General features: G+C 45.0%; 2 protein-coding genes across 4 annotated transcripts in view; one reads left to right on the top strand and one right to left on the bottom strand.

The window, feature by feature from the left end:
- The window catches only part of DMTF1 (cyclin D binding myb like transcription factor 1), a 29168-nt gene extending 20137 nt beyond the window's left edge, over positions 1 to 9031 (top strand). For 2 of the 3 annotated variants that reach the window (XM_027460208.3, XM_027460220.3), the window contains 6 exons: positions 52 to 261; positions 2575 to 2660; positions 3285 to 3443; positions 4147 to 4533; positions 6723 to 6867; positions 7680 to 9031. In XM_027460208.3, coding sequence (XP_027316009.1) covers positions 52 to 261; positions 2575 to 2660; positions 3285 to 3443; positions 4147 to 4533; positions 6723 to 6867; positions 7680 to 7789 — 1097 coding nt within the window. In that variant the 3' untranslated portion in view covers positions 7790 to 9031. The remainder of the gene's footprint in view (positions 1 to 51; positions 262 to 2574; positions 2661 to 3284; positions 3444 to 4146; positions 4534 to 6722; positions 6868 to 7679) is intronic. The other variant, XR_011804106.1, reaches the window with a different exon arrangement.
- On the bottom strand, positions 8858 to 14571 carry TMEM243 (transmembrane protein 243). Its single transcript, XM_027460248.3, has 4 exons — positions 14359 to 14571; positions 11675 to 11725; positions 11200 to 11304; positions 8858 to 9532 (listed from the first exon to the last, which is right to left on the bottom strand). The coding sequence occupies exons 1-4, from the start codon at positions 14434 to 14436 to the stop codon at positions 9410 to 9412; spliced, it is 357 nt and encodes a 118-aa protein (XP_027316049.1). The 5' UTR covers positions 14437 to 14571; the 3' UTR covers positions 8858 to 9409.
- Between the last annotated feature and the right edge of the window lie 578 nt (positions 14572 to 15149).

Below are 15149 nucleotides of genomic sequence, written 5' to 3'. Positions count from 1 at the left end.
TTTCAAATGTCCTTCTTCAACGTGCTTTAGCATCAGTGTTCTTTCTCTCAGTACTTATAAAGGGCCTTAAGCAACTGCATGAGAACCAAAATCCAGGACAACAGCTTTCTGAGAACAGATCTGGAGGTGGATTACCAAGCACTAACTCCACTTCGGGGGTTCAGCACGTGCAGATTCGGGTGGCTCGTTTAGAGGAGAATGCTGGCAGCGCTTCAAGCCCAATGACAGCTTTGCAGATCCCAGTCCAGATAACACATGTCTGTAAGTAGCTGAAATGCATGGCTCATTGTCCTCTAATGAAACCTAGAGCAATCTTTTGTTAAAAAGGTGAAGGAGGAGTTAATTCTGCTGTGATCAACTTCAGATAAGGATTCCTGGATTCCGTTTCCCATTTCTAACTTAGGCAAATTTAGGCACTTCTGTCTGTGACAGTAGGCCCTAGAAGCTTCAATTGGAGCAGCTGCACCCACATCTCTCTACATGGACAAAAGAGCCTGCCACATAATGTGTTCTTTCCAAAAGCCTCTTCTGAAAAGGCTTCTTGAGAACATACTGAAGTCTCTTAATGAAGATGCAGAATATATGTGTAATCTACCAGTTTCTTCCAGTAACTCTTGTCTGTAGCAAGGAATATAATGTACCAGATCTCCTTTCGTAAAATGCATACACCTCTGTGCCTAACATCCGATGCAGGGGCATTGAAGCAAGAAGGAATATAATGGTTTTTTTGCAGTCTTGTTTTGTATTATGCAGTTACTTCTAGGCACAGAATCTGGAAGGCATTAGTCGCTGTGTCACACAGATGAGTTTAGCTGATGATCTGCTCTAACCAATCTGCTCTAACCACTTTTTTTAAATTGTTGCTTCCCATCCTCTTAAGGATGAGCTTTGCTCATTAGCAAACATTTGTTACCAGCTCTACCCCGATTGTAGTGCTTATTGTTTGGTTTTGTAGCTAATCTTATTAAGTTACTCCAAGCCAGTCACCCCGTATGCAGCCTGTCTTTTCCATTGTCTGCTGTTCTTAAGTGTGTCATTTGTGAATTTTATTAAGAATATTTGTTGCTTCAGTCTTGCTGATTAAAATGTTAGTTAATAGGGCTTCAGCATGTGAGTAGAAAGGCATTTGGTAACTAATTTTCTGTTTATAATTTCATTCGATTAGCCAGTCTTAATGAATTTAAGTGCCATCTTCATTTTATCTCATTTATTTCTTAATCAGAATTCCATGCAACGCCAACCCAAGAACTTTTTACCTGCAGTAACACATCTGTAGTCTCATACTTTCAGCCAATTTTGGTCAAAGCTACTGGTTTTTGATGAGCCAGCTGATATTCTGTAACCCTTAGTCTTTTCTGTAATCTTGTAGTGGGAGTTTTGTGATCTCACTTGCCTTTGCATCTGCCTAACAAGCCTCTTCCCCATGTTAGCGTGCTTTCCTGAAGAATTTGTGTTTGTCTAATCAAAGTGAATGTTGTGTCTTGTCTGCCTGTTTCTCAATCCCTTGAGAGCTGAACCTGTTAATTAGCCAATTTCAGCTGCATATGAGAGAAGGCTCAGCATTTCAAAGGGGTAATTCCTGTAAGCTTTATGAACATAATTGGCTATGTAACAGACAGGCTGCATTTTACAGCTGTCTGCTACTGGATATCAGGAAATCTGCAGCAGGAAACTTTGAACATGCCACTACATTAATCAGAATTGGAGCTCCTGTTCTCTTAGAGAGCATAATTTAGTCTACTTTTAAGCCACAGATTCTGAGATTTCAGTGTTTGTAGCATTGCTGTCTTTATTCTAGAGGTATTTTGCCCTTCTAGTATTTATTGCATTACTAGTACTAATATAAAGAATTAATTTGCCTCCTGCCTTCTGGAACTTCTGAGTTTTTCAGGAATTAAAAATCGTCATTATGGTTCTGAACAGGGTTTTCAATGTTTTTTAAAGCCTTATGTGTGACCTGTTCGTACCTGGAGATCTTGAAATGTCTGATACATAAACTACCTTTAGTGGTTCTCGTAGCTCCTTTTAATATTAATGAGAATAATTATATAAATAATTACTTGTGATAGGAATACTTACAGCTTTTATACCCTTCAACCACAACACACAAGATAAGCAAATACCTTGGGGAGGGAACATCTGATGTTTCTGCAGTGATGGACATACTGCAGAAGGCAGAAAAGGGTTTTTTTAATAAAAAAAAAAAAAAAGAGAGAACAAGTAGTCTGTGGGAGTCATAGCAATATTAGACCTGACACCATGTAAAAAATAATAATAATAATCCAAAGGATATTGTTGCACCAGAACCCCGTACAAACTTCATTATACATCTTAAGTAATTAGATGATGTCAGGTAACTTTACTGTTTGCCTTTTCTCCCTTGGAGCCTTTACGTAGTATTGTATCTTAAGTACCAATTAGAATAACTTGTCGTTAGGATTGCCGTGGTTTTCTTTTTTATGTTACTGGAATTAACAATACCCTGCTGTGTAGCAATTACAGTGCTATGCTCTCTGCAGGGCTGAGGCACTTTGGTTTACACACTTAACCTTCCTTTTTTCCTTCCTTTTGCAGCCTCAACAGATTCCCCTGCTGCCACTGTTGACTCCGAGACCATAACATTAAACAGTGGAACACTACAGACCTTTGAGATTCTTCCAGTAAGTAAGAGAGAACTGGTATCTGTCACTGTGGTTTCTGTGTTAAGCATCATAGACTGTGGAACTGGGCATTAAAAAAAAAAAAATGGAAAGAGGAATTTAACAGATCTAAAACTGAGAAGTTCAAAGCAAAGTATATTTCCAAAATAATGTGACATACTAGGGATGTGAAATAAAATGTGAGTTATAGTTAAATGCTTTAAATCTGTCTCAGTGCTTTAGTGCTATAAAGTTTTCTTTTGTGCTTGTGTTCTGTTGAAATCTGACACGAGACAATTCCCAGCATGTAAAGATTCTCTTAGTTCTGTTGTACTATAACTTACAGCATTTTTTGTCTTCCATCTCAATGTTAAGAGTAAATTGAATTTATTTCTTACCTGCTGTTGTACAGCGTAATACATACAGTCTGTTAGCCTTAGTAGATGTTTCAGTAGCCTAAAGCTGTAGCCAAGTTTGTTTCTCCTTCTGGAGTGCAGTACAGGAATCAGAGCAGTAGGCACTGGGGTTCTGTTTGTTTTTTTCCAGGGGAATTACAGTGGGGCTAGCTGCTGTAAATAAGCATGCTCTGAGTGTGGCGCAGGAAGTCAGCATGTTTGGGTATTAACCTTGTGTTGTCTTCTGCAGTCTTTCCACCTCCAGCCTACTGGAACGCCAGGCACCTACTTACTACAGACAAGCTCAAGCCAAGGCCTGCCTTTAACGCTGACCGCTAGTCCTAACTTGACCCTGACAGCTGCTGCTGCTCCAGCCTCCCCAGAGCAGATCATAGTTCATGCCTTATCTGTATGTATTTTGAGCAGTGAAATAACTGAAGTTTGGGCAGTGGTGGGGTGGGGAACGTAATAGTTTAGAGGCCTGCCTCTATTTGCATGTTAAATTTGTAAAGCAGTCAAATCATAACAGCATTACTTCGCTTAAATTGCTGAAACGTGAGCATTTCTTTTTTAATCGTTTTTAAACACTCTTCGAGTTGCTTGAAAACTTAGCATGGTTAGTTCTTAGTGTGGCAGAACAGGATGTCTCCATCTAGTGGCTTGTCCCGGCAAAACAAAATACAAATTTCCTGATGTTTCCAGTTATTCTTATGAGCCCATGCTTATGTTCACAAAACCTACAGTGCAGTGCTAGTCTTTGTTAGAGGGTGGGAAAGGGGAGGAAACTGAAGACTGAATAACAAATGTGATGCAAAAGGGGGGGAAAAAAAAAGCTCTAATCTTCAGAATCCACAGCAATCCTCATCGGAATAGTTGCCTTTGTTTCATTCTGTGTCTGTACTTCATTTGTGAATTACAGAACAGTTAACACAAGGATAATGGATGATCTGGGTTGACATTCTATACACATGGACCTCAAAGTTACGCTTAGTAACTACTTTGAATTCTTTTGCTTCTGTGTGCCGAAAGATGTGAGGATGCTGGGAGGAAAAAAGTCTATTAAGTTGGTTTTTTTTGTTTGTTTCTTTTTTTTTTGCACATACTGCTTACAGCCAGAGCACTTGTTAAGTACAAGTGACAATGTCACAGTACAGTGCCACACACCAGGTGTCATCATCCGTACTGTTGCTGCTGAAGACATCTCCTCCTCTGTCACTCAGGCAGAACTTACTGTTGATTCAGACATTCAGCCAGCTGACCTGACAGATCCTCCTGACACCCTAGAAACAAACAGCTTCCCAGACGACATCCATCAGTCCAAGCTCAGCGATGAAGAACAGGCAGCCTACAGTGAAGGCGATGCCTCAAAATTCAGCAGCAGGAATAGGAGTGAGCTGATGGATGGAGTTATGGTAAAAACTGAAGAGGAGATTTCGGATGCCAACCTGAAACCAGAGGAGGATTCTCACTCTGATTTACCCAGCACCTACGTCACTGAGGTAAGGGACTGCGTGATACCTGATCCTTTTCCCTCTCTCTGTATTCAGAAAGATTTCATTGCATCTTTGACCTTTATGTTAAGCTATTCATGTGAATGTCAGTGATTTAATGCGTATCATAGCTCCAAGAGCATTTTTATTCAGATCCTCTGTCTCTGAGCTTTGCTAATATGTTATGGCTGTGAAAGAGGTAGAATTTAATTTGGAACTCAGGCTTAGATGTGACTTCATTGTGGGCACTGAATCCCTCCCTAGCTGTGGAGCTGCTTCTCTACTCAGGGTGCTTTTGAGGGAGGGCAGTGGAAAGTGGTGGTATTTGTAGCACAGAACAGCTGTCTTTTGTTACCATTTGGTGCTGTTACTTTCAGCCAGGCTGATAATTGTATGATGCATGCACTTTACAGGTAGATAGTCTGCTGATCAGTGGAGGTGAGATAGAATATTCAGCTGTTGCCCTGTGAATCTAATAATGTATTTCTAGGTGCACACAGTTTCCACTTTGAGGACTTCTATTAAACAGTGTAGTCCCAGTTAAGTATCTGTTAAATGGGACTGAGAAGCATTTAAGTCATCTATCTCTCTGACCTTGATTTTATTCAGCTTCAACACCTCAGGTGCAGAAACAAATTTATCCAAATGATTTCATGCATTTGGAGTGTTTATACTAAATTCCTCCATCTTTCTTTTGCTGAAACTATCATAATGAATAAGGCAAGGAAAACAGATGCTAAAATGAATGTAACTCTACTTAGTGGGTAGAAAATGCCTCTTTCTCTAGAAGTCTGATAAGGTTAGACTGTGGAAAGAGATGAATTAGATTTGAATACCACCTCCTGTTCTCCAGAACAGTGCGCTTTACTGTTGCTGTAATTCTGCTTTATATCCATGTTGAAAAATCCATTGTTAATACGTTTGGACTTAGTTAACCTTTGTCTTTGCAAAAGTAAACAGACACTGCCTGTCCATTATGCTCTTACCAAGAGGAAGATCACTGTTTGCCTCTACAGTCTGCTACTACACAGGTGTTTGGCTCCTGAATACATCAAAGCAGAGAATTTTCTATTATCTCATAATTGAAATGGTTGTGATAAAATTCTCAGCAGTTGAGGCAGCCCATCCACTTTCTACTCTGTTTAAAAATGCAGCTTCTCAAGTTGGAATTGGTAAATTTCTGCAAAAAGCAGAGTTCCTAATTGAACTTTGCAGGAATCATTTATAGCTAGCAGGGTATCAAGAAGTACTAAACTGCCTGTACTGAACAGTAAACTGAGTTTATAATTCTAATTTGCTTTCTCCTTCTAGTCACGTTCAAGTTTGATGTGTGTGCTTAAATTCCAGGAAATAGAGACTGTCTGTGAGTTTCTAAATGAAAAGTTACTCTAGAAAGACGTGCCTAAATGTTGCTTTCTCTAAGTCAGTGTTATTTTTATGCACTTGCAAGTATTATATTGGCAGTGTGGGTATGGGTGGTGGGAAGTAAGCAGCTGTGCTGCAGAGTTCTGTTATTTCTGACTGGGAAAGGTGCCCGTTTGTCTCAATGTTGTGTTTTTTCACACCTCCTTTTCTCAGTTCTAAGCCGTGCTGCTTATTGTGGGCAGGTTCAGCTGTGTTCTCTGCACAAAGCTGCTTTTGCAGGTCAGGCTTACTGTGCCCTGAAGTAAAAAAGTTTGGAGCCACCCTACCTCCAGCAAGCTATGGGACAAGGCACAGCAATTCAAATTGGTCTTCTGAGCTGTAAAAACTTGACACAGAGGCAGGAGTTGTGAAACTAAGTTATTAAGTTCAGGTAAAGTTAGCACATTTGTGGAGCTGGGAGATGCTGTAAAGGTATTGCTTCAGTCTCTCAGAACATCTAGGCAGCAGGTAGTGGGAAAGATTATTCCTGTTTATAGACAGAGTATTTGACTTACATGGGAACATTTTATCACCACCATGCAATCTGTCATTTCCTCTCCCCATGTCTTGTACTGTTCACAGGGTAGAATTCCTCTTACCTCATTTTAGATGCGCACAGTAGGATGAAATGTATCTTATGTGAAGTAATTAGCTCAGATGTTGACATTTCAATTTAATGAGATAAAATTCATCCAGGGAGTCTACTTACTATGGCATATGGCCGGCCAAAGCATGTTTTTTGGCACATGCTACCAAAAATGCACTCTCATGTCCTGTCCTTCTGTGTTGTGCAGGACCTGGGCTCTCCAACAATAGAACAAGTTGATCAGCCTACGATAGATGATGAAACTGTGCTTATTGTTCCTTCCTCCCATGGTTTTATCCAGACGTCAGATGATATAGACAGTGAATCGGTGTTGCCCCTAACAACCTTAACAGGTATGTATGTGTATTTGATGCCGGAGCTAGCGTTCACTATATCAGTATAGCACTTTTGAGTTCTTTTAAGCAATGATCCTTGTCTTCTCTTGAATTATTTTCCAAATCATTGCAGTGAAACTTTAAGCACGTTGATTACCCCACTTACTTCAGTAAAAGTTGGAAAAAAATCTCAGCCTCGTGGGAAAAGCCGAACAGCAGCTGCTTCAGGACTTCACTGAGCTGTTTCCATTGCCCTTGAGCCTTGAATTAGTACACACAGGCTAATGAGTAACTGTGGTGTGTTTCTTCATACCTGTGCTGGAATGAAATTGGTTTCTCATCTGAGAGAAAACCAGAGGCATCAGAAACGCAGTTACTCTTGATAAACCACTCAATAAGCTCTCATGGTGAGGGGCTGGGCTCTTTGGGGTGTTTGCACAGCACTCACCTGGAGGGGCTTGCTAGCTTTGACACACTTACCCGTGCCAAGAGTCATCTTAGTCTTAGAAGCAACATTAGATGTGCTCTCCCAGTGCTGCTCCTAACAAATCCTCCTTTCTGGAGGAAGGATCTCAAGCAGAGCCATCTGAGGATCAGCCTTGGGCCTGATAGAGTAAATACGTGGTGAATGCAAACACGAGTCACACTGGTTGCATCCATGTTAGTCGTGGCTTCCCTTGAAACTTGAAATGGAGAACTGACTAGTTTAATGGAGTAACATTCCTTAAAATTGTTTCAAAGCTCAGATTGCACTTCTGTCCTGTGTATTTTATATCTTGTTACAATGGAACAGTAAATAATGAGTTCTGATGTACTGTGTCTCCTGCCAGATCCTATCCTACAGCATCACGGAGATGGGTCAAACATTATTGGCTCATCACTGGGCAGTCCTGACTTGGAAGATTCAAAGGACGTTGAAGATTTAGTGAGCTGTCACTGAAGGAAGCAGCAATCGTGTCCATTTTGTATCGACCATGTTCGCATTGTGGAATTAGTTGCAACCCTGTGCCACGTTTCCAAAGAAAGCAGTCAGTCCGTGTCTTTAAACAAAACCTTACAGTTTGAGATGACTACAGTGCACTTTTCCTGCTCAGGCTATTTTACCTCATTTGTAAAGGGTTACAGAGCAGCCAGCCGAAGCCTGATGTGCGACATTTCAGCCAGAGTGTTTCAGTGTTTTGACAGAAGCCCTGTTGGATTGCTCAGTGCTGGGATCCACGTGGTCAGTTCTGATTTGACTTTCTAGTAGTGTGTTGAACCACACACCCTGAAAACTGGACAGAAGTCAAGGGTTGTGGACCGTAGCCTCTTTGTGCCGCAACAAGAAGTGGTTTGCACATGTTTCATGAAGAATGGGTGAGAATTTCTGCACTTACTGACTTTTGTAATACATGGAGCAAGACTGTTACATTTCAGGAAGAAATGTATTCCATCAAAGACTTCAGGGAGCGTGGGCAGCAGCGTAAAGCCATGGTCTGCGTTCCCATCTCATCTGGCTTATCAGTACATCTGCAGCGTAGGACTCGAGACTGATGCTTATCAGGTTGGCCTGGTCTGCTTGTTCCTGAGCAGTCCGTTGCTGGCGACGGATAGAGCTCAGAAAGATCACTTTTGGAAAATGTAATTATTTTTTTTCCTTCATCACTACAGCAAGCTGAACAAAAAGGGAAGGCCTGTAGAAGAGGGAAGCTGCTGGAACCCACCAGCTTCTCCCTAAACTCTTTTTCTTTTTGCAGGTTGTTGTGAGCAGGCTGGAACGTTTGTCTCTCGCTGTTTACATGACACTACCAGCCACCTCTCCGGAGGTGATTTATGCAGCAAGTTACAGGATGGGGGGTGGTGAGGAGGTGGCAAAGTCGTGGAGAAAGAGCTCTGTGAGAATTTGGGCACAGGGCCTGGAGGCAGAGGAAGCCGATTAATTCCTACATTCAAGGACTGAAACAGACACTAGGCTGAGCAGCAGCCTGCTAGCTAGGGATTGAAAGAAGAAGCTATAGAAATTAAAGACTCGTGTATAAATTATTTTATTTATTTCTGTAATTAGCTCTTCATAATCAGGAGTTGGTCTTTTTCAGTCTGTGGTTTTGTTAATGTGAAAAACAAGTTGTAGTTTCAAATGGTTGCCTAGGGAACAGAAATAATTGTATATTCAGTTTAAACAAAATAAAGAGTATTTGTCTTATGTAACTGTAAGATGCCATTTATTTATACTGCTACAGATCCTTGCAATGCTGCAGTTTATTTGTACAGTAATAAAAAATGCATTTTTTTTTCCAAAATGAAAAAGCTTGTGCCATTCTGAAACATCAGTACAACTGGAATGTTCATTAAGTGCAACAGTAGCTCTTCAGAAAAAAGCAGAATGTCACATCTTATGGCAATAATTCTCCCTGCCAAGAGGGACATTACATATACATTTACATGAAAATCATGTACTGATTGATCCTTGCACAACCCATTTCTTTCCTCTCAGGCTGATTGTCTTCACTTCAACAGCTCAGGTAGAGCTGAGAGCTGAGCTGAAAGCAGTCTGGTCGGTGCTGGGCATTCCCCGTGTCCATCATTTACCCACTTCATGGAAGTACAGGTTGGCACATATACACAGCATGACAATAGAAAATAATATATAGTAAATCAGGTTCCTGAATTTAGGTTCCAGGTCTCCTTGTCGATACCAGTAGATCTAGAAGAATGAATGAGTTTGTATTACTTAAAAATTCCAGGTATTTCTTCTTAGGAAACTTTCTATAGCAACTGAACTAAAGTTGAATTGTATATATTTTTATTTTTTTTTATTTTTTTGAACAACCTAGCTCTCTGGCTAACAAGGACAAAGCTCAGAGTCCAGCAAATTTTCTTAATGATTGAGAAATACCATCTATATCTTACCATACTTGTGGAATACACCAACAAGAATTTGGCAAGGTGTTTTCCCCCAAAACATGGCTGTCAGTGAAATTAGGGTGCCAGGTTGCCTAAGACACAGGTTGTCAGCTTTCTTGAAGAGCGTATTTGGTTTTTTGACGCTCAGACCTGGCTACAGCCAGCTCTTTGAGGACAGATGGGACAAATGCAGCATTTCACCTTACACCATCTGTCTTGCAGAGACAACCAGCTGTGGAACCAGAGGCACTGACCAGGCGTCGCAGAGCAGCTTCCCAGCTTACCCAGCAGCGAGGGACAGGGCCTCAGTACAGAAATTTCCCCAGATGACAGCTGGCAGAAGCTCCAGGAGCTCCAAGTAGGAGAAGCTACAGCAGAGGGAGGAGGCACTCGGTATGGTGACCTTCCTTTTCCTTTTTCCAGTACTTGGGACCAACTCTCAGGATGCTGCAGCTGTTCAGAACCAACCCTCTGCTCTTGTACTGTTCGATCGCTTTCTTTCTTAGCCTCAGGCTGTCACCCAGGTGGAATCCTGCCTGCGGCAGCTCCCTGGCACCACATCTTGTCCCCTGAACCCCACAGGTCAGTGACTTCTGCAGGCACCTGCCTGGCCCCACACTGTCTGCATTCCCCATCTCACTGCTCTGCTCTCCAGGCCTCGTTTGTCTGCAGGAGGCCACAGGTGACTGTCGCAGAGGTCAGGAGCCCTGCATCACAGCTGTGCTGCTCAGCAGCAGTTGGCTTAGCACGCTGAGCTCTGCGGTGCCAAAACTGCTCACCTCTCTGTCATTGACATGTTTTTCTGCATCCTTCCCCTCTTTTCCCTGCAGTGGCCTCACAGAATACAAACCGTTAGGGATTTGCCTACCAAATGAGTCACAGTGGGACTCCTCAACAAAAACTGCAAGCTGCTCTCAAGGCCATATAAATATAGCTGGTCATTTAGGGCCAAGGAACGCGTGGTTCAAGGTAAATACGCCAGTGCATGTTGTTGTGGAGCATAAATTATTCCTGTTGTTGCAATGACACTCCTAAAGTCTCACCAAGATAACTGCCGCCAGAGTTTCCCAATATTAATTACAGATTGTGCCTGCACTCTTCCTCGAGCAGCTGCTAATTAGCAGCAGTAAGCTTGTTGTGCAAACGCTAAAGTAAACCTGACAATAAGCTGCTTGTAAAAGGATAACTAGTGGTACAGCTACAAAAAAAAAATGAGGCCTACGGAAGTTTCTGACCCATGCAAAGAGCTTAAAATTTAAGGGGAAAGGTGAAGCCTGTAAGTGCCTGCCCCTGTTCTGCTCACTGCAGCTCCTCTTCCCTTTCTGGGAGGAGAAATCTGGTGCTGAGGGACCTGGAGCTGGAGTTGATATGGGCAGGCTCCTCTAGGGGAGTGTAAAAAAGGCACCCCGTAAGTCAGATTTTACTCATATTTCATCCAGTCATGCAGGTAGGCAGGGTGGTACTTACAAGTATGCCGGCAGAAATGCAACACAGGGAGATGCAGAAAGCAAAAAATACGTTCACGGGTTTTGGAGGTAGTTGCGGGAAGACAAAAGCACTGATGAGAGTGACCTGTATGGGGGAAAACACAAATAAATGTTTTGCCCTCTCCATCCTTCAGGTCTGAGAAGATGAGAGGCCCTTCATGACTGCTGGGGCACCACAGCTGCCTGCCAGTTTCTCCTCAGACCCTTACAGGCAACAGCCAGATCTTAAATCATGGCAGGAGATCAAATGGCTCAAGGGAAGGCACCCCCCTTTCCCTCTTGTCAGAGTTTCAAAAGACAGGCCCCGACGTTACCACCTGGACCCCAAACCACTTCAGTCAGTGAAGTTTTGCTGTCCACTGCTGGGAGGAGCTGTGGTTTCCCCCAGGAGCTTTGGTTTCCACCTCGTCGCCTACGGGAGGCACAAAACACAGGCAGGGACACAGGGTACTTACCACGAGCAGCAAGGATGTCAAGCTGCCGACAACTAGATTGATGATTCTGTCCTGAGGAGAGAGGAGAAATACACACACATGAGAAAAAAAAAAATGCAATAAACTGTGGGGTTTGTTCCTCCACGCAAAACCAGACCGTTTGTGCTCCTACACCTCGGGAGCCGTCAAGAAAACCACCACCGAGTCCAAAAAGGGAGCTGTGAGAAATAAATTCAGACCAGGTTAAGAGAAGCAATGAACAGGATGAAATGCAGCATCACCACCTCCCTGCGAGCACACTGACTCCTGCAGCTGGGCTCTTCCACCGGAGCTAAACCCCAGAGGTAGCTCTGGTTGAGGAGAGGCCGATGGTTTTCCTCTACCGATGATTTTACAGAAGCTGATTTTACAGAGGGGGGACGGAGTTGGGCTCAGCTCCCTGCTGCCAAAAAGAGGTGGCAGGAGGTCGGCAGCTGGGAGACAGCTTTGCAAAAGCAGAGTAGCAACAAGTGGCCATCCCGTGTAACCAACCTAAGGCCAGACTTTCCCCACAGTGAAACCCGAGGGTGCTAAATTTTTTTCCGAACACGCTGCCGGCAGAGCGAGGTATTTCAGGAGCTGGAGCTTAAGAGCCCCTGACCCCGCAATCCCAGGCTCGGCGAAAGCAGCGAGAGGCTGCAGCTCCGGGCGGCTTAGAGCAGCAAAAAGGTTAAAAATACACGAGCAGGAGGCCGAGGCGGTTAAGGGGATTGGGGATGACGGAGCCTTTCACCTCCGGGTCGTGTCCCGAAGCGTGGTCCTGCCCGGGAGCTGGCTTCAGCCCCACACCACCGGCTTGGGGACCAGGAGAGCGAGAAGGTGAGAGGAGGTCCCAAACCCCTTTCTGCACATCTCCGTGGTCCTTCCCACGCTGCGGGCAGGCTGAGAAGCCCCCAGCCCCATCCCATGGCCAAGGCCGCCCCGTGCCAAGAAGCAGATCGATGCCCCACCACCTCACCATGCCCGTGCGCTTCTCCCTCCAGACCCACTCCGGTTTTGAGGCAAAGTTCACTGGTTTTGAGACAATTCCCAGCTCCGGACCTCTCCGCCGTTTGTTCCTAAGCAACCCCCAGGAAATCCCGAAGGAACCATTCAGCCCCGCACAGGGAGCCTTTGTCCCTCTGCCACCAAGAAACCACTTGCTGCCTATCCCCTACAACAGCTTTCCCCCAAAAAATCCATAAATAAAAATCCTCAGGGCCCTATCGGATGGGCAGGGGGTGCCGTGCAGGATGCAGGATCCACATCCGAGCACGTGAGCTGATGTGCAGAATTTCTTATTTTCCGCTACCCGTCGCAAGCAGAGCCGCAACCGCAGAGAGAAGGGGATCAAAGGGATCAAAGGGGAGAAAAGGGATCAAAGGAGGGGAACCGCAGAAGTCCGGGATCAAAGGCTGGACCGGGGACGGAGATTTTGGGGTTTGGCAGAGGACCAGCACAGCCAGTCCTGCTGCCAGGCTCCAGTGGCACCACCGAGACCCCAGGACCTGCCCAGATTATGGCAGCTTCCCCAAACCCCATTTGTGGCTTCCCCAAATCCCCCAGCTGTGAACCGGCCACCCCACACACCCCCTCACCCCTCGTCCATCCACTTGTAGGTCCCAAGCCCCCAGCAGGGTCCCATTTTGCACCCCAACCCAGGAACAACCCCATATCATTTCAGCTCCCGATCCAGGAACCACCTGCACCCCCCGTTATCGGGATTTAGGAGGGAGTCTGACCCCATAAACACCCCCGTGCACCAGCTCCCGGCCCCCACCCCAAAGCTGGGAGGCTTTGGGGGATTACAGGGGATTGACACCTGCGGAGCCGGCACCGCCGCACGTCACCCACCGCAGTGCACCCCGGATTGACGGGGGGGCATCAAAGGGAGCTCCCCAGCAAACACCCCAAAAAATCAGCAAAATGCAGCTCAATGGGGTCACAGCTCCGGGGGTGGGGGGACAGGACAAACCCCTTCCCCAAACCTTGGGGCTCTCCACACCTGGAGCTGCTGCTCCCCATCAGGGCTGGGGGCTCAGAGGGTGCTTTGGGGGCGTTTTTTGGAAGTTTGGGTTTTATCTTTTGGAGGGAGGATTTGGGGAGCTTCCCTTTTATTTGGAGAGGGGATCTGGCTTTGGGGGATTATTCTGGAGCTGCATTTTTTATTTCTTGGGCATGGGGGGATACAGGGCGGGACATTTCTGTATTTTTGATTTCAGGGACTAATTAGGAGGGGGGCTGCAGGGGGTTAATTATTCATTTATTTATAATTCTGGTCATTCAAAGGTTTTTTTTTTTCTTTTCGGATTTGGGAATGACTTAGGTTTGGGATTTGTTTTTTTGGGGGGGTTGTTTTTCCTTTTTTTTTTTTTTTTTCCTTTGGGGGCAGCTTCGCTGCTGTCCCGGGAGGAAGATGGGGGGGGGGGGGAGGGGGAGGGGGGATTCTTTCTTATTTTGCGGATTTTCCTCGTTTGTTCCCCTGCTTAATTAATTCCGCTCTCGGGCAGCTCCTCTCCATGGGGCAGGGACCTGTGGGGGGGTCCCAGCTCCCAAATCTCTCACAGCGCAGCAGGGGCGCATCACTGGGGACCCCTCCCTCTGCCCTTCCCCTCCCGGGGGGGCTGCATCCCACCTCGGGGGGATCCCTCCTCCGTTTTGGCTGCCCCCCCTGCCCACCCCCTTACCCTGGCCGATGTCTCCCCGAAGAGGGGCCGGCTGTCCGGGCCGCCGGTGCCGTAGGTGCGGGCTGCGAAGCCCTCCATGCTGCGGGGGGGGCCGCGGCCTCATGCTGCGCCCCGCTCCGCACCGCGCCGACACCGCCACCGGCGGGCCCGCAGCTCCCGGCACGGCTCGGTACGGGGCGATACGGGGCGATACGGGGCGATACGGGGCGATAGGGCTCGGTACGGCACGGGAAGGCTCGGTAGGGTACGGCCCCTCTGCAGGGGGGGCTGCGCCGCCCGGCCCCGCCCGGCCGCTGAGCGCACACGGGGAGGGTACCGGGGGGGGGAGGGAGGGGGGGGGGGGAGCTGGTGCCGCTGCTTCCCTGGGGTTTGGTTGTGGTGGGTTTGGTTTTATTTATTTATTTTATTTTATTTTATTTTATTTTATTTTATTTTATTTTATTTTATTTTATTTTATTTTATTTTATTTTATTTTATTTTATTTCATTTCATTTCATTTCATTTATTTTATTTTTTATTTTATTTCATGTAATTTCATTTCATTCCATTTCATTCCATTTTATTTTATTCCATTTTATTTCATTTCATTTTATTTCATCCCATTTTATTTCTTTTTTTTTCTTTCTTTTTCATTTTGTTTCATTATTTCTTTATTTATTTTATTGTATTCAGATATTCCAAAATTCCAAATTCCGTTTTATTTCATTTTATTTCATTTAATTTTGTTCTATTGTTTTTCATTTCATTATTCCTTTCCTTTCCTTTCCTTTCCTTTCCTTTCCTTTCCTTTC

The sequence above is a fragment of the Anas platyrhynchos genome, chromosome 1 (genome assembly GCF_047663525.1).
Source record: "Anas platyrhynchos isolate ZD024472 breed Pekin duck chromosome 1, IASCAAS_PekinDuck_T2T, whole genome shotgun sequence".
Lineage (NCBI taxonomy): Eukaryota > Metazoa > Chordata > Aves > Anseriformes > Anatidae > Anas > Anas platyrhynchos.
The sequence above is the reverse complement of the archived record's forward strand: the minus strand, read 5'-3'. Positions and strand labels throughout refer to the sequence as shown.